The sequence below is a fragment of the Mercenaria mercenaria genome, chromosome 14 (assembly GCF_021730395.1).
Source record: "Mercenaria mercenaria strain notata chromosome 14, MADL_Memer_1, whole genome shotgun sequence".
Classification (NCBI taxonomy): domain Eukaryota; kingdom Metazoa; phylum Mollusca; class Bivalvia; order Venerida; family Veneridae; genus Mercenaria; species Mercenaria mercenaria.
The window spans coordinates 34,525,847-34,545,534 of record NC_069374.1 but is presented as its reverse complement, the minus strand read 5'-3'; the positions used below and the strand labels follow the sequence as shown (position 1 = coordinate 34,545,534).

Here is a 19,688-nt window from a genome sequence, read left to right as displayed (position 1 = left end):
TCTATTAAAAGCTTTGCCTTTGCTCATTATTATTTTAACCAAATTAAAACCGAAAGTAGCATTCAGTCCAAAATGGCGTCAGAATCGGACCATTTTGATCTCCAAAGATTGTACGATCTATTGTACGCTTGCTACGACGAATCAGGCATAATATGTTTGGATAATTATGTGCACGCTTATGATGAGATTTCAAAGTAAGAATGATTACTGGTTCAAATGTTTAAAGCGTTCGGAACCCTAGTTTGTAATGTGTTTTCGCGAGTATTAAAAATTTAATTATTTATTCAAAACCGGTTTTGATTAATTTTGCGAAACAGTAAACGTAATATCATCATAGAATGTTAAAACAGATTTTTTCATCCGTTTGTATGACGACTGTAATGTTTCAGTTACTAACAGTATATTTGTTTTCTTAACTTAGTTGATTATTTATGCAAAGTCAGATCTTGACATTTCACTAGTCCAAATAATAGGACATTTCAGGACAGCGTGATAACTTTTGACTTGTCGCTGTCTCCGTCACGTCCAAACTTATTCTGTATATTTCTGTTAGGAAATCCCCAATGAAATCTGTTGGGAGCGTTTTCTGGCATATGTACAAAGTATTTGTAATGATTACAGACTTCAGGAAAGTTGGAAAAACTGGCAGGACATTTGGTCCAGCAATGCCTAAAAATCTGCCGGACCGAAAAAAAATATGCCGAACCGGAGAAAATGTCACTGTACCGCATACGTTGCTCTTCTCCATCATATACAAGCCAGGGGTGATTTTTAGTCCATTTCTCGTTAAATGTTCGGTCAACCCTTTTATTTTCGTACATTTGTTTCCTTTCACTAAGATTATTAGGCGTTAATTTACGATGCTTTCCCAGTTCTGCCCCGGCATAATTATGTTAGTGACGCCATTTTGATATGTTGTCCGAGATGTTGCGGTTCTCGGGGTACAATAAATGCCGGACAGTCGGATTGCAGGGGTTTTTTTTATTCTATAGCAGAGGCCGAATATCGGCCTCGTCCCCCAGCCGAGGATTTCCCCCACAGCCAAGGATTTCCCCTACCGCAGTCGAAATTCCCCTACGTCCGAAATTCCCCCCTCCAAAATCGTAAACAAAGCAATGGAGATTACTCCCAGCGATTTTCCCGACCGAATATCGGACCCGTTCACAATTGCAGACGGTCTTTCACAATTTTCAATGGGCGTGGAAACCTTTAGAAATAGTAGAAAAATGTTTGAAGAGCGTTCAGTGGACCCGAGGTTCCGGTTTTGACCAGCGAAAATCGATAAAAACTCGTATCTGACCCGCACATAATATGCCGTGGGCGTCTGCTTGTCTCGCGGTAATACTCTTTGATGCGTAACGAGTTCGAAAGCTCTGCCCCTTGTCAATCAAAATCCCAGTGAACTTCATACTGTTTGTCGACACCAGCGTAAGTATGACAGTAGGCGGAGCGTCGTATGTTAATTAGCTACTGACAGATGTCAATCACGCCACGCGCCGACTGACACGTGGTTATCATCAGTATGTAATATAGATGATTGATAAACAATGCAGCGTCAGATTATTGTGTTTATACCTCTTGTTAATTAGCGGTAACAGCTTATGCTGTATTGTGTAATATGTGTTGTTAATTTAAAGTAATTATTTTATGTGCTTGATTCGATTAAATAAGCCGGTCGGCCGTTACGCAAATTTATTATCTTTGCCGAGGTATTTTGCTAGAGCAAAATAAAATATAAATGTTTTAAGTAATCAGATATTATAAGTATGGAATAGTTCTGGTGAAAAGATGAAATTTAAAACGAGTATTTTATCAAGAATTTTTAATGTTTGCTTTCGTTTTTTCATATTTGTCACACGTTTTCGCGATCGTGATTTTCGGACTTTTTTATCCTTTCTTACAAGATTTTCTAGTACAATTGAAATAAAAAGCCAACAAAAGTATGCATTTAATAATAATATGATGACTCTTGCGAAAGCAACTCTTATTTTAAAGCATTTTTTGTGAATAAAAGCATGTGACCTTTAAATATTCAATGATTTGAGCATTTCAACTCTCCCCACCCACCTTGTTACAATGATAAGTGAACATTAGTGCAAGTCCATCTATTGCTAAGTGACAGTGTGTATAGTTGCTAAAAATTGCAAGAATATGTAATAAAAACATAGTTTAAAGTGTTTATTATGCATAATTGTAAATTCCCCCCTGAGTGAAAAAATTCCCCAAAACTGCTCGTCGCGCGCTATTTTCTTCCCCCAGTGACAGGCTGGGGCCTCTTCCCCCAGTCGTAAAAAAAACCCCTGGATTGAGAAACCGCGGACCGCATCAAAATTTTCCGGTCATGTCCGTTGGACCGACGACTTTCCGGAAGTCTGTGATTACATCTCTGATAAGGCCAAAATTAAAAATATGTTTGTTTGTCCGGTCAACTTTTTTTTAAGTCGCGATATGACAAGTGCTGCATATATTTCAAGTAAGCAAAGTAATAAGTAAGAATGTTTAAACTGTATTATTTAATTTCATCCTTTTATACAACAGATACAGATTTGTCTTACTTTTACAGATGAAAATATTCTGTAAAAAATGATCATAATACTCTATCTACTGGTAATAGTATAATCCCCCACGGAAAAAAAAAAAATTGCCTACCTACCTACCCAACATTAAAAAGTAGGGTCGGGAGACAGCAAACAAAGACTTTTAAATGTGGCCTAATGAATTTATGTTGACATTAAAGCATAAACTTGCCTCGCTGACATTTTATGAATGTATATTTTGTGTTCTGTTTTGGCAATTTAGTGTCATTGGCAGTCTGCTGTTTATTGAAACTGTAGTCAGGGTAGACATCTCCTCCCACCTGTCACATCATATTTTGGAAGATTTAAGTCTCTTATTTAAAAATATGGATTAAATTCAACCCATTTGAAGTTTCTACATTAATATTAATGTTTAATTTCTTAATTTAAAGCAAGTAAGTCTGACTAGTATATTATGACTTTTTTGGATTTTTTAATGACTGTCTTTGTTTTCTTAACAGTAAAATGCTTTAACCAGTTTTCACATCGAGTTATTAAACCATGGAATGACTTACCACAACATGTTGTAGATGCTGAAACTGTTAATGACTTTAAAGTAAGGTTAGATAAGCACTGGCAGGGAGAAATTCCATACAAAATAAGACACTAAAACACTGAGCAGATCTGTCACCATTTTAATAAATAAACTGTGATGAAACAAATTTAGCTGTGTAGCAGCAATTTCAGAACAAGAGGGGCTTAAAAAGGGCTTTAGCCCTTCCACCAGAGCCCAGAATCATCCTACAGGTGTGGGAATGTTGTTTAATGAGAAATCAAATATTGCTGGTAAGAATACTAAGATAAATGTTAGAGGTAATTAAAAAACTAAAAAGACTCAGCACTAAGAAAGTAAAATACTATTGGTCTTCACCCTGTGCTAGTAAGAGCAAATAAGCAAACGACTATGACTTCAGCAGACAGCAGGGACTATGAAGAAGCAGTGAAAGAAAATTGAACAAATATACAGGAATTTATTCTAGACTACTCAAATTCCTTTGTGATTATGTCTTGTTTTTAGCCTTTACACAAAATGATATTCTTCAGAAAATCATTAAACAGAGGCTTATCAGTGATACAAGATAGATACTATTTTTTCCTAATGAACAAAATGACCACCAGCTTTTAAAATATAGTATTGCCTGCAAATAATTAAGTACATGGTCCCCACAGTCTACCAACAATATAAATTTGAATAACGAAAACATGTTTTTCATAAATGTACATTCATACAAACAACATTGTATCTTTCTACAATGCATTTTTTGTATTGTAACTTATAGATTGCTTTGATTATTAAAAATTTCAGCGCTTGAACTATCAAGTCTTTTTAATATGCAAGTTACTTAAGATTAAATCTTTGATGGTTCACAGGACTTGACAGCTTTCAGGATTTACTGGTCCCCCTGATAATCTACTGTCCTCGGGTCAGGGGACCACTATTGGTCTTGATATCTGGGCTTATCTGTTACCATATAATTCAATAGCTGTACTAATTTATTTAATAGGCCATTTACTGCCAACTGAAATAAAAGAAAGCTGCAAACATTTAAACTTTCAGGGTGTTTGGACTTCAGAATCAAACGGACCACTTGAGTGCTATAAAATATTGCCATGTTAGTAATTTAATTTGGGCTGTGATAATCACAAAGATTAATATTTTCGATAATTACAAAATTATTGTGGGGCTTTTATTTATTTGCAGGTTGCTACGGCTGATGGGAACAGTTTTTGGATTTGTTAATTCAGATGTAGTTGAGAAGATTGGTATTTTGAGAGAGTACCGCAAATCGGACAGTGGTGATCACTTTAAAACAATACAGAGCATGATGAAGTATGAAATTGACACAAACACAACAAATAACAAGAAAAAGGCTTCAGGATCAAGAACTCTACTCAGGTTGCACAGAGCGCTCGAATTTGTGGCAGACTTCCTTCTAGCTGTAAAGGAATCCGATGAACACGCCAAACTCTCAGGCGTCTGTTCAAAAAGCTACTATCGTACCTTATCGAAACACCATCCATGGATAGTCAGGAAAGGGGTAGATGTGGCAGTTTACACCATACCGTCCCGCAAACACTTTATGGAGAAACTGAAAGTACACGATGTTAAGGAGACAGAAAAACTTCTTGGAGAAACAGGCTCTCTCGGCATGAAAATATTCAATGTCGTCGAAAAATTATATGCAGATAACAAACTTTTAGATCTACCATAAATCTTTTATTTAGCCTGAAAATGATATCTCAACTAAGTTATTATTGCAATGTACATGATATAGTTTGCAATGTTTTATGTGAAAGGTAAAGACTTTGAGTTAAAACTGCGTAGTTTCCGTCTACTGTGTGTTTTATTAGAAGTGTGATTTTTTCAATATCTAAATAGATTACAATTTGAGTGAGAGTGAATTACAGAATAAGCATCAGTAGTTACATGTTTTATTGGCAGTTAGGATATATTTGGAGTAAATTATACAATGTATAAGCATGTATTTCCTATCCAAGATCTCAAATAGTGTATTGATTTTTTTTTCATATCACCAGTTAATACATAAGGCCTGAAAGATACTAGTATTTAATGTGCATTAATAGAAAGCACCTTTTACAAGGAAGTATTATATAAGTGTGGTCTAGATACAAGGAACAGTTTATAGATACGGTATATATCTAAATAAGTTTCTATATATTTTTTCCTGTGTGTTGTATTGAAGTTTTGAAATAAGAAAGACATTTTGGCTGTGTCAAAAACAGTTTTGTTAAAAAAAATAGCATCACTGTTTCTAGTATTTGCTATGAAAATAAAGCACAGCCACAAGTTTTTTGATGTGACAGTTCTGCAGAGTTCAAATATGTAGCTTCTAACTTATTAGGGTAATGGAATAAAAAGTGATGGAAAAATTCACTAATCTGTGTAAGATGCCTAGTCAGTTTGAATAGGTTAGTGCTTCAGTGAAGTCGTTTAAATTGATAGACACAAATTAACTGTTTCTGCAGAAACAGTATTTTATGGAGATAAGACTTTGTGGATTTCAAATTCTAAACATAAAATGAATGGGAACATTACTTGTTAGATCGAATTGAATTTTGTAGATTGTCTCATTTGTGAAAAAATAAGTCACCCACAAACATCAATGCTTTCACAGCCTTTCAAGTGACGCAGAACATGTCCAACTTAAAAACACTGCTTCTGCTAACTAAATTTGGTACAAATGTACTTCTAACTTAGGAACTTAATAACCCAGACTACCGGTAGTAATAGTTTCAAACGCTGCTAATTTATGACTTACATTTTACATGAACTTGATAACATGTATGATATAACTCTGTTATATTTGCATAATGTTAAAGAACCAGACAGTAAATGGACATATTTATCAGTCTTACAATTCAGGGCCTGTATTCATCGAAGTGTAACTTCTGAAACTTGGACTTAAGAATGGCAAATTTGCCTAGAGTCAAAGTTTCAGACTTAAAATCTTGATGCATACTGTGAAATCATTAATATTCATAGGGGTCTAATTTTTGTGGTTGAGTCAAACCATTAAATTTAATCCCAACAAACAAATTTCCCATTCATTTTATGTTCAAAAGTTGAAATTCAGGAATTCATATCCCCACGAAATTGCCGTTTTGACCAAAACCACGAAATTTCATACCCACGAAATTTAATGATTTTACAGTATGGGCCCAGGTCTACATATTTTTTTACTTTTTTAATTATTGATAATTGTTAAAAAAAAATCAGTACTGAAATTTCAGGTCTGTTGGTTAATTTTTCACTGAAGTAACTTACTTGTGAAAAAAGTTCGGCATTTACTTCCTACCTTCATCAGTGTATTTTCAAATACGAAAGATTGAAAAATATCACACACAGTGATTGTTTCACATGTGAAATAAATGGCATGAATACTTACATGTATATACATATTTTTGTACTTTGTATTACAGCATTTTTGCATAAATTTACATGTGGATATTAATACAAATCAGATGTAAGATTAAGGTCTCAAAACTGACTTTTATTGATATCCACATGTAAATGCAAAAATACTGTTATTTATTGCATATAAATGTCCTTGTACCATAAAGTAGAGAAACTGTGTACATTAATAAGTTTTGGATAAGTGATTTTCAAAAGGAAATTGTTTTTTTGAAGACTTGTTTTAGATGGTGAAAATAAACAGATTTATTTTTTTATTTCTTCTGCCAAAATTTTTTTTTTTTTATTTTCTAAATTACACTTCTTGTCTTGATATCATTGAGATCTACAAGGATGTGGAATGTCCTTGGAAATACCTATGATGGTCATGGTTAGTAATTTCTTTTTGTAGAAATATGTATGGGGAGTATTGTATGGAAGGGCCTCTTAAATTCAGTGATACATAATACTTGTTTCTTGCTTTATTATGTCTCCCACCACACAGTGGTGTGGGAGACATGTTGATTTACTCCAGTCTGTGTATGTGTGTGTGTGTCTGTCTGTCACAAAGCTTGTCCGCACTCTAAGTCGAACATTTCTCATCCTATTTTCACCAAACTTGAACAAAATGTGTTTGATCATGAGACCTCGGCCAAGTTCGATAACTAGCCAAATCGGTCCAGGCGTCTTGGAGTTATGGCCCTTGAATAACCAAAAATCGGCCTTTTTACTCTTGTCCGCACTCTAAGTCGAACATTTCTCATCCGATCTTCACCAAACTTTAACAAAATATGTTTGACCATGAGACCTCGGCCAAGTTCAATAACTAGCCAAATCGGTCCAGGCATTTTGGAGTTACGGCCCTTGAATTACTGAAAAAATCTGCCTTTTTACTCTTGTCCGCTCTCTAAGTCGAACATTTCTCATCCGAACTTCACCAAACTTGAACAAAATGTGTTTAGCCATAAGACCTTAGCCAAGTTTGATAACTAGCCAAATCTGCCCGGGCTTTTTTGATTTATGGCCCTTGAATTACTGATTGGATCCACTCGTCCAGACCATCTAATTGGATCCACTCATCCAAGCCATCTAGAGACACTAGACATTTTTCATAGGGGCAGTTGTGGGAGACATGCACTTTTCTCAAAAGCATCTCTAGTTTATACACAGGTTTACAAGGGAGAAATTGTTGCTTTTTACCAGTTATTTACATTTTATGTTGAATCTGTCTTGATGATATAACTTCTGTGATATTTTTTCATTGCTTGTTTTAGATTTCAATTTTCATTTTGAGTGCCGTTGTGCAAAAACCAACTTAGTTTAGTTTATACTAATTTATTTTAGCGCAATTGTGATGAAAGCTTTAAGCTTGTATTTGAACCACTCTCGAGTCCGCTTCCTGGGAAAACCCAGTACTGATGTCTTATGAGAAGTCATGGTCATGACCCCATTGGGGCTCGAACCCATGACCCCCAGGTTGAGCGGCCAACACCTTAACCACTAGACCACCGCTCCCCTTAGAACCAACTTAGCGACCAGTATGGATTCAGAGCAGCATGTACATCCTTGCAGTCTGATCCGGATCCATACTGTTTGCTAATCAGCTATATACAAGTGCAGAAACTGATTAACGAATATTATGGATGTGGATCTAAATGAACATAAGGGGTGTGCACAGATCTGGAACCTTGCTAGTCGCAAAGCCCTAACGCTGGTTTACACACACTGACATTTAATATTTGTTATTTTACCTTTTCTGATTGATCCTTTCAGGAGGACTAATTTTTTAATTAGCTCTAGAATTTGGTGTGAATGATTGAATTTAATGTTTTTCTTAAACAGTTATATATTTTATATTTTCTTTAACCTTTAGCCTGCTGGCGGCAAGTCATTTTGCCTTTGCAACCAGTGCAGACCAAGATCAGCTGGCTGATCATGGTCTGCACTGTTCGCTATTCAGTCAGTAAATTTTCAGTAAAATTCCCTTTGAATAATAAGTGGTACTGCCCAAATTGAATAATGGACCAGTCCATTTTAGAAATCTAGCAGGGTAAGGGTTAAATATTTGTGTGAAATTAGTTGTCAGAGTTTCATCAGATATGATCACTTAGTCAGTTAACAGCTCCACTGCACAAAGAAACCATTAATTTTGTGATCAAATGAAGAATGTTAATGTAAAAAAAATTAACTTCCTACTTCAGATTAATTTGGGCTTGTAGTAGTATTTTGCCTAGTCACAATGTATAATTCGGTACATATCCATTTCACTGTATAACCTCTAACAGTATCAATACCTATTTGCTGTACAACAAAAATAGCCCAACAAAAAGTTAATTCGAGACAACAGTACAGTAAACTTCTTTAGAGCAAATGTTTTTGACCAGGATATTAAAGTAGTGTCTGCATGTTGTTTTGTTGATGCTTCAGTGTAATTGATTAAGTTTCAAATTCTTTTTAACCTGCCTGCATTTTTGCAAATTTCATTCTGCTTAATTAAGTTACTTCTATACATTTGAAACAAATATCGTTCTACAATGAAGAATTTTATTAAACCATAGTTTTCAAAGCATCATTGTTTCTGAAGGAAATTGAGCCATTAAAAGAAATAGCTTTGTTAGACTGATTTCAAAACCAGTCAGTTTTGGTATTTTACTTGCTGTATTATATTTTTCACTTCAAATGACATTTTTCACATACCGAAAAAGTTTCGTTATGTAGATTTAAACGAAACTTTTCATAGTTGTAGATTTACCTATTTTCAATGATTTTGCCAAAGAAAATGTGTATAGGTCCAACTCCCCAAATATCAATGGAGTGACTTACATTGCTGCTTAATTTATGCTATTATTTTGAATTGTTTTACATCAAACCCCATCTAGTATCAAAAGTAACCTTAAGAAAGACCATAGCACTGTTTGTTTAACATTTAATACCCCGGATATAATATATCTGAGCAACTTTTTTGCAACCTGAAAAACGGCTACCAGGTATTATGCTATGTTTTCCAGATAAATAATGTTATGTGGTCACTTTCAGTTAATCAAATGTGCAGAACTACCTTAACACAATAAACTTTTTGTTTGATAGAAGTTGTTCAAATATGCAGAATATGTAAACGATTTCATACTTGTATGTATATGCCTGCCTATAGAAAATCTATGCATAGAAAAAAGTGTCAACTCGGAATTCTTGATAATTTAATCAGGTTGCGCGATATAAGTACAAAGTGTCAACTCGGAATTCTTGATAATTTAATCAGGTTGCTCGCTCTGTCAAATATAGGTAAAAAGTGTCAACTCAGAAATCTTGATAATTTAATCAGGTTGCGTTCTCTGCCTAATATAAGTAAAAAGGGTCTGCTCGGAATTCTTGATAATTTAATCAGGTTGCGCTCTCTGCCTAATATACCGGTACCTAAGTAAAAAGGGTCTGCTCGGAATTCTTGATAATTTAATCAGGTTGCGCTCTCTGCCTAATATAAGTAAAAAGGGTCTGCTCGGAATTCTTGATAATTTAATCAGGTTGCGCTCTCTGCCTAATATAAGTAAAAAGGGTCTGCTTGGAATTCTTGATAATTTAATCAGGTTGCGCTCTCTGCCTAATATAAGTAAAAAGGGTCTGCTCGGAATTCTTGATAATTTAATCAGGTTGCGCTCTCTGCCTAATATAAGTAAAAAGGGTCTGCTCGGAATTCTTGATAATTTAATCAGGTTGCTTGCTCGGCCTAAAATTAGTGAAGAGTCTCTAATCTGAATTCTTGATGAATTATTTAGGTTGTTGGCTCTGCCTAAAATTAGGAAAAGGTGTCTAATCAGAATTCTCGATAATTTAATCAGATTGTTCGCTCTACCTAATTTAACTGGTTGCTCGCTCTGCCTAAAATTAGTAAAAAGTGTCTAATTAGAGTTCTTGAAGATATAATCAGGCTGCTCGCTCTGCCTAAAATTAATAAAAGGTGTCTAATCAGAATTCTTGAAGATATAATCAGGTTGCTCGCTCTGCCTTAAATTAATAAAAAGTGGCTAATCAGAATTCTTGAAGATATAATCAGGTTGCTCGCTCTGCCTTAAATTAATAAAAAGTGTCTAATCAGAATTCTTGAAGATATAATCAGGTTGCTCGCTCTGCCTTAAATTAATAAAAAGTGTCAAATCAGAATTCTTGAAGATATAATCAGGTTGCTCGCTCTGCCTTAAATTAATAAAAAGTGTCTAATCAGAATTCTTGAAGATATAATCAGGTTGCTCGCTCTGCCTTAAATTAATAAAAAGTGTCTAATCAGAATTCTTGAAGATATAATCAGGTTGCTCACTCTGATGCCTAGAAATGATTTGAGTTACAGGTTTAAGACATCTGAGATTTAAATGTATAATGCTGTGAATACTGACTCTTTAGGCATTGGTCAAAATAAGAACGAACTTCTATGCATACAAGTATGAAGCTGCAACCTCTTTTTTTTTTTCATGTCAGTTATACACATATTAACATTGTATGCAGTATTTTCTGTGAAAATACTTAATTGTTTCACGATTATTATAAAAGCATGGTTTATGATAGAGCAGAATAAAAAAGTTCACACCAAATTGTTTAACGTATTATTTTTGCCCTCCGACGCCCCCTACCCCCCCCCCCCCCTCCCAACACAACCAGCCGCATACACAAACTTATTATACCACCACAAAACCAAGTTTTTTGGGGGGGTTTATAGGAGTGAGCTTGTCGATCTGTCGGTAGGTTGTTCCGTTGGTTTTCATGGTTTCCAGACAATAACTCCTGAAAGGCTTGATAGATTTAAATAATTTTTGGTACACAGGTGTAACATTGTAAAATGCAGGTCAAGTTCGACTTTGAGGTCAAAGGTGAAGGTCACAATGGCCTAGAATAGTTAAACGGTTTCTGGATGATAACTTGGGAGTGCTTGGGCATGGATCATAAATTTTGATACACAAGTGTAACATCATAAAATACAGGTCAAGTTCGACTTTGAGGTCAAAGGTCAAGGTCACAATGACCTGGAACAGTTAAACGGTTTGGTTTCCGGATGATAACTTGAGAATGCTTGGGCATAGGATCATAAATTTTGGTACACAGGTGTAAAATGCAGGTCAAGTTCGACTTTGAGGTCAGTGGGTCAAGGTTACAATGACCCGGAACAGTTAAACGATTCCGGATGATAACTTGAGAACGCTTGGGCCTAGGATCATGAAAGTTGATAGGGAGGTTGGTCATGACCAGCAGATGACCCCTATTGATGTTAAGGTCAAGGTCACAGTGACCCTGAACAAAGCTTTGGCCTAGGATAATGAAAGTTAATAGGAAGGTTGGTCATGACCAGCAGATGATTCTTTTGATTTTGAGGTCAGTAGGTCAATGGCCACAGTGACCCGGAACAGTTAAATCGTTTCCTGACAATAACTTGAGAACGCTTAGGTCCAGGATCACGAAACTTTAAAGGGAGGTTGATCATGACCAGCAGATGACCCCTATTGATTTTGAGGTTCGACTTTGACATTGGCTTACTTCTGTGACAAGGCCGTATTGTGGGGGTATAATTCGTCACTCCTCAAGTGACATTGGAACTGAACACGATTAAACTGTTTGGGTTCTTTTAACTTTAATATAGATGTCATCATAAACAAGATGTTTCCTTGAAGCATTCTTGGTCTTGATTGAATTTGGTAGGGGTTTTGCTTGAATGTAGCTATTGTCACCGGATATTGAATATGTGGAACATATATCTAAACTGCTTTCAGAAGTTGCACAACTTCAATAATTATGGTCAAGTACCAGCAGTTCCCGTCACGATCCTGTTTTGATTTAAAGATATTTTACTCACTTCGCCTAATGCTTCTAAGAAAACATGGAATTAAAATAGCATCTACAGAGTCTGTTTCTGTGTAAACTTGTTTTTTCTCTTCATATTTTACTGAAAATGTAACTTATCTTTAGTCTGTATTATTTGTTCAAATGCTAAATTTTTCGGAACGACATATTGCTATTTTTCTCTCCTTTTTTTGCCGTCTCGTTCTGCTTCCACACAAAAACAACACCATTATACGTAAACAGCCAGAGACACGTGCACACACCAATAAATGCGTCCTAAAACTAAATAAGACAACAATACAACGAAAAAGAAGTGACATATTGTTGTGTTTTGTTTGGGTGGGCATAACAAAACGCGACAAATGAGTAAATTCCATCTGCTGGCCCCGCAAAAACGATATTTTGCATCTTGCTTGTTTTGATGTTCCGCCAAAACGGCAGAACTGTGCAGTACTAAAATTACTTTGTTGTTGTTGTTTTTCCTTCTAGTAAGAGCGAGAGAAATAGACAAGAAAGCAAAATTTCGTAGTTGTGAGGTGGGGCGGGGTTGTCAAAGAAAACAATACATCGAAAAAGAAACGCAATTTGGCGAGGGGGAGGGGCGACAGAACGAAAGGAAGAAATTAGCAGTCAGCAACACGCATTATTTTAAAAACAAAATCAAGGTTGACTCGATAAAAAAATAAGACGCTTCGGGAAAAGAAGCCTAGCGTGTAAAACTATTCACTCAATGCAAAGCATGAAGTTGTAGGCAACAAAGAAACTAACACAACCCAATTATCCGGTATTTCAATTGACCTAATAATATGTTTTTCTCGGTCAATAGACGTGGTATTACTTGTATCAATTATATGAACAGGAAGAAAATTTTGAAGCTTTTTATTATCTACATCAGTATCTCTCTTTCAAAGTAGTTTTAGATATACATATACAGTTTCGGTTTCAACTTTAAGCAGTTATATTTAATTACCGGCACATGTAACGTACTTAAGTTCCCACTACGTGCCGGGCTATGAAACTTAGAATTCATAGAAAAAGGATCCTATATTTCTGTTACGATACTGAAACACTTCTGTCGATGAACAAAAATGTTTTGGGGTAACTGTATAAATGCGTAGCCTCATCATGAATTACAGCATCCGTTAAATACTTTGGTGTAATAAAATTCGGTTTAAGCTGGCGATAGGGGCGTGCGGATGCTATACATTTCATTAATACCTCTCAAGAACAGACTAAATTTAACCAATTATGCTGGTTTCTATGCCACAAAAGAATCGTTTCAATGATTTGATTCTACAGCCAGCACTGCAATAGGATATTCAACAATATACATGTAATATGGGATAAAGGGGTCAACTTACCCAACACTGGAGTGGTCAACCATTTCTAAAACCTTATGAATATTAAAACCTGGTGCTACATTAATTTAAAAAAAGCTATCTAATTTGAGTAATAATCTGTTACGAAAACCTATTCGATGCACATTTTAGAAGCTGATTAATAATCATTTGTATTTTGTGTACAACGCTTCCTCCAAACTGACATAACTGGAAATCAAAACTGTTTAACCTTTACTAGTACCCTGCTGATTGTCTAAAACCGACTGGTCTGTCATTCCGTATGGGCAGTACTAAATTACTGACTGAACAGTGAACGGTGCAGACCAAGATCAGCTTGCACGGATGTGCAGGCTTATCTTGGCCTGCACTGGTCGCAAAGGCAGAATCACTTGCCACCAGCAGGCTAAATGGAAAAAACTACCGTCGCATTAGCGCTGATAAATATGGTGCAATAATGATTTTCGTCAGGTCATTTTGGAGATTTGCACGCAGTTGTCGTATGATTTGTTTTGAGTGTGTCTACTGATAAACAGCTGACCACTCTTGTCACAAAGACAGACGGCACATGGACGTTTTATATCCGGTATCAAAACTGTCCCGCTACTGAAATCAGGAGAAACTGCACGCACACTATTTGAGCTGTGATCACAGACAAATACCGCCCCATCCACCGAAAGTGCAAGTCCCTGTGGGCACCTCATATTACTAGAATACTCTCCGGTTACTTCACCGTTCCAATTCAGCCGAATTACTGCCTTCTTGCCCCGGTCAGAGACAAAAATATAATCTCTATTAGTTTTTACGTAGTCTGGTCCCGAGAATATATCTTTTCCTTTCGAATTTGCTTTGATTGTTGAACGCAGATTTCCTTTTATATCCAGTATTCCTACTTTTGCTGGGTTGTCAAAGCACACTGCAAAACCTTTACCAGAGCAGTAGCTTATACCACAGAATTTTCCTTCTGTCTTTAAACATTGTTTCAAAACGAGTTTGTTTGAGATAACAGATATAAAGTTCATCTGTCCTTCGTCTGGCAGAGTGACAGCGAGCTCGTCATTTGAAACCTTTGTTACATCACAAGGTGCTCCATCAACATTTATTTGAGCGGTGACCGTTCTGCGGTTCACATCGGCCATCTTCACTGATTTGTTCGAAGAATCAGCCAAGATAAGCTTATCTGGGGAAAGAAGGGTCATTCCGGTAATCCAGCAATTGTTACGATCTTCTGGTGTCTTTACGCAGATCTCTGACGGACATGTAGACAGCTCTGATTTCTGAACTAGTTTACCGATCGCCTTCTCCTGATTAAAACTTATTGCAACCGTTTCATTTGCTTTAAATGCGTATTCTTTTTTGGTTTTGTCCTTGCTTTTCGCTAGATTTGTTAACAAACTTGCATTGGTTTGCATATCCTTCCTAGCGGATTTCAACTTCATAAAGAGTTTCTTTCCATTCTTTGTTTTGTTTAGTACTTTTACAGATCCCAGCAATGACTTTGTAGACTCGGTCACCTTATTTAGCGCCGTCTCAACTTTCCTCATCTCCGTAAAATTATCACGTGAAACTTTTTGTGCTTCGTTCAGAAATGTAGTTTCTAATTCATCCATCTTATTGTTGAGTTCTCGTCTGAAATTCGTCATGGCAGATATTGCTTTCTCCAAAGATGAATTTGATTCTTTCGCTAATATTTCATACTCTAGTTTTAACTTTTCACTTTGGTTTATTATATCTTCCAAGTTTTCTACGGTATCGCTAAATTCTTTCCCATTCAGAGTTTGCTCAGATAAGTCGGGTATATAGGCAACATCACAATGTGCACTGGTATGGTCCGAATTCTTACACTTTCTGCAAATAAAAGATTTATGGTGATAGCAATAAAAGGTTAACATATTTTCGTTATGTACTGGGCAAGGTGTAGTTAGCTCGTCGGAAGCACCAGTAACAACATTTGCAGCTGTTTGAGATATCTGTGATATGGGCATTGCATCTTTATCCAAAAGGATATGCTTGGTATGCGGTGCAACCTTCTTGTGGCCGCTGAAGCAGTTCTGGCAAAGATATTCCTTGCAGTTGATACAGTAACCAAATGCGGGAAATCTGGGTCCGGACCTGTCACATGGCTGGCAAAACAACTTTATATCTTCTTCTGAGCCCATTGCGATCGTTGAAGAAAGTGGCGATTTCAAATTTCTTTCCGGATCTTCTTCTGAACCCTTTGCGATCGTTGAAGTAAGTGGCGATGTCGCATTTCTCCACGAATTGGCCATTTTCTCCTTAAAGAGAGAGAGAGAATTATCGTTTTTAATGCAAGTTATAAGCATAGAAGTATTAAGGAGCCTGTCACGTCAATTCAATTTGAGAATACCAACATTCATATTATTGCCGGGCATTGTAAACTGCTGCATGTTAGCTATATATAAAAGTTTTATCAGATAAGAAACCATTAGTAGACGCAATATATCAATTTTATTATAACTTAAAAATGTTAAAATTTCTTGCTGCCTGTGTCCCGTTGTGATTTAATTATATTTGCATTCATTTATTATTCAAAGAGAGTTCATGATTTAATTATATTTGCATATATAGTTATTATTCAAAGACAGTTCATATGATTGTGCCATTAGACAAATTATTCCTTTAAAGTTTCAATGACACTACAAATGTGAAGTGATTAATATGTCTGAACACTGAACTGCAATATCATGTCTACCTTTTAATATTTTTAGTTATATACTGAACAAATTTCGCTCGATTCATGTAACATTTTTGTTTGTAATTTCTTTGTTACTTGATAGATTTTAATGAAATAAAAACCGTCGAAGACAGAACAGCCACTTTCTTCTGCACAAAACGTCTGCAAGACTGAATCAATATACTGTCTTCAAACACTTCGCCCAAATTCAAGTGTACATTTGGTCCCTGAAAAAAACACTTCGCCGTAGTTTGAGAAAAATATCAAGACTTTCTGTCAGATGCTTTGTGGCGAGGAAAGCACCCATTTCCTGTCTTCGACTCTTTTTTTATTTGGGCCGTGCCATGGGAAAACCAACATAGTGGGTGTGCGACCAGCATGGATCCAGACCAGCCTGCGCATCCGCGCAGTCTGGTCAGGATCCATGCTGTTCGCTAACAGTTTCTTCCATTCCAATAGGCTTTAAAATCGAACAGCATGGAGCCTGACCAGACTGCGCGGATGCGCAGGCTGGTCTGGATCCATGCTGGTCGCAAACCCACTATGTTGGTTTTCTCGTGGCGCGGCTCATTTTATCAAAATCAGTTAAGTAATAAGGAAATTATATAAGCAAAAATGTTTCCTAAATCGAGAGAGTTTGCTCATGTGTCATGTGGGTTGGCCACCTCTATGTCATTTTAAATGTTATTCATCTGTCTTCAAAAAAAGACAACTTTTGTATGTATTTATGTATTTTAAAAAAAGGGATATGTTAGTAAAACAAATGTTTTCTTTTTTTCTAAATTTTGGCATGTTATGTTGATATAAATGTTTGCTTAATTTAGGAAACGTACAAACCAGTAATGTTTAAGATATTGGCAAAAGGTTCACTAAATATAGCAGTTTAGTTAACCAAACCATTGTTCTTGTATTATCCACTGACAACTTCGCATGGATCAGAGGATGGGCGAATAGTCTTAGTCAGTCATCACGGAGGACACTAGGCTCGCCCGGAAGTAATTTGTTCTTCCCAGTTAGCTTACCTAGCGGGTTCTATCCACCCAACTTACAGAGCGGGCTCTACAGTGAGATTACTGAGCGCGCTCTACAATATGAGCTTACTGAGCGCGCTCTATGTACAATATGAGCTTACTGAGCGCGCTCTATGTACAATACGAGCTTACTGAGCGCGCTCTATGTACAATACGAGCTTACTGAGCGCGCTCTATGTACAATACGAGCTTACTGAGCGCGCTCTATGTAAAATAGGAGCCTACTGAGCGCGCTCTATGTACAATACGAGCTTACTGAGCGCGCTCTATGTACAATACGAGCTTACTGAGCGCGCTCTATGTACAATACGAGCTTACTGAGCGCGCTCTATGTACAATACGAGCTTACTGAGCGCGCTCTATGTAAAATACGAGCCTACTGAGCGCGCTCTATGTACAATACGAGCTTACTGAGCGCGCTCTATGTACAATACGAGCTTACTGAGCGCGCTCTATGTACAATACGAGCCTACTGAGCGCGCTCTATGTAAAATATGAGCCTACTGAGCGCGCTCTATATTCCCTCTATCCACCCAGCTTACTGAGCGGGCTCTATATTCCCTCTATCCACCCAGCTTACTGAGCGCGCTCTATATTCCCTCTATCCACCCAGCTTACTGAGCGCGCTCTATATTCCCTCTATCCACCCAGCTTACTGAGCGCGCTCTACAATATGAGCTTACTGAGCGCGCTCTATGTAAAATATGAGCTTACTGAGCGCGCTCTATGTACAATACGAGCTTACTGAGCGCGCTCTATGTACAATACGAGCTTACTGAGCGCGCTCTATGTACAATACGAGCTTACTGAGCGCGCTCTATGTACAATACGAGCTTACTGAGCGCGCTCTATGTAAAATATGAGCCTACTGAGCGCGCTCTATGTACAATACGAGCTTACTGAGCGCGCTCTATGTACAATACGAGCTTACTGAGCGCGCTCTATGTACAATACGAGCTTACTGAGCGCGCTCTATGTAAAATATGAGCCTACTGAGCGCGCTCTATATTCCCTCTATCCACCCAGCTTACTGAGCGGGCTCTACGCATGGACCTCACTGAGTGGGCTCTACACATTGAGCTTACAGAGCGAAATCTACACACGGAACATACTGAGCGGGCTCTACACTTGGGAGCTCTCTGAGCGGGCTCTATACTTGGGAGCTTTCTGAGCGGGCTCTATACCCACTGAGCTTAATGTGCGGATTCTAAGCCTGATATAATCCTAACGGGCATCGGCTACTTAAACCAGTCAACAGCTTTAGATGAAAAAAAGAGCAGCTGAATAAAATTAAATTTAAATGAAGTCTTACCTTCAAAATTTCAACATTAATCCCGTTTTGTTTCAAGAATGTTAACACTATAAAAAATATACTTCCTGATCTTAACTTAAACGAGGTTTAAAACATATAAAGCAGCGTTCAATGATGCGGTTTAGCGAACTTTCTTATATAAATAGACTAAGTGTATTTTACTCTACTTACAAAGTGATAAGATACAGTAGTATTTTTATTTTTAGATTAACAAGTGAATGAAGTATTGCCATGCAATACAAAGTCCCCTACTGGAAGGCACCTAATTTTCTCTACTGCATTATAACATAATGAACTGATATCTGTCAATGATGTATAAACAATATTGTACTATATATACTATAGTAAATATTGGAATTTTCAACTACCTGAAAAAGAATGCAAGTTTTAAAGGCAAAGAAAATCTCCTATATAAGTATAAGTGACCCCCCCCCCCCCCCCCCCCCCCCCCCCCCCCCCCCCCCCCAAATACCAGACATTTTAATCCCCAATATACAAGATCCTGTCTGGTCCAGTCTGATAAGGGTCCATAAAACCCCTGTAGACTTGACATGTAGCCTAATTATTGTTAGAGAATCATAAATTTTATTGCCTACAGGTAAATTGGTTATTTCCTGTGTTTTGCATTTTATTGTTGTTTTTTAGTCTTTTTTCAGCATGTACACAAAATTATTTTAATTGATAAGATACTAATTTTGATTGCTCAGTCATGTTGAGTAATGTCCTGGCCAATTAAATTATAACTCTTATAGCAAAGCATTTCTCACTATAAAATAATTATTCAAAACTTAATAAGAGAAATTACAAGTTTGTTTATTCAATGATTATGAGCTTTTTATCAAAAGTAACAAAATAAAAACGAAAAAAAAAGAAGATAATTGCTGGATTTTATTAGAAATTAAAGAAGCGTTCAGTTGCATTTTTAATAGATAAAGAAGATATATAGACAGAAGGGTGTTATATATTAAAAATGCTTAATTCCTCTTGTGTTATCTAAATAA

General features: G+C 36.6%; 2 protein-coding genes across 2 annotated transcripts; one reads left to right on the top strand and one right to left on the bottom strand.

Moving 5' to 3' along the window:
• The first annotated feature begins 9 nt into the window (after nucleotides 1–9).
• On the top strand, nucleotides 10–11,072 carry LOC123527240 (ceramide-1-phosphate transfer protein-like). Its single transcript, XM_045306581.2, has 2 exons — nucleotides 10–194; nucleotides 4,279–11,072. Exons 1-2 carry the CDS (start codon nucleotides 73–75, stop codon nucleotides 4,787–4,789), a joined length of 633 nt encoding a protein of 210 aa, XP_045162516.1. The 5' UTR covers nucleotides 10–72; the 3' UTR covers nucleotides 4,790–11,072.
• Nucleotides 11,073–13,175: 2,103 nt separating this feature from the next.
• Nucleotides 13,176–18,849, bottom strand: LOC123527237 (uncharacterized). The gene is made up of 2 exons (XM_045306578.2): nucleotides 18,688–18,849; nucleotides 13,176–15,925 (listed from the first exon to the last, which is right to left on the bottom strand). Exon 2 carries the CDS (start codon nucleotides 15,917–15,919, stop codon nucleotides 14,117–14,119), a length of 1,803 nt encoding a protein of 600 aa, XP_045162513.1. The 5' UTR covers nucleotides 15,920–15,925; nucleotides 18,688–18,849; the 3' UTR covers nucleotides 13,176–14,116.
• Between the last annotated feature and the right edge of the window lie 839 nt (nucleotides 18,850–19,688).

What these genes read in the sequence shown, in the direction of transcription:
- LOC123527240 (XM_045306581.2), top strand. Translation starts at nt 73, where the DNA reads ATGGCGTCAGAATCGGACCATTTTGATCTCCAAAGATTGTACGATCTA. An exon ending in GCTTATGATGAGATTTCAAA is followed by an intron (nt 195 to 4,278) that starts GTAAGAATGATT and finishes ATTTATTTGCAG; the next exon opens with GTTGCTACGGCTGATGGGAA.
- LOC123527237 (XM_045306578.2), bottom strand. Translation starts at nt 15,919, where the DNA reads ATGGCCAATTCGTGGAGAAATGCGACATCGCCACTTACTTCAACGATC.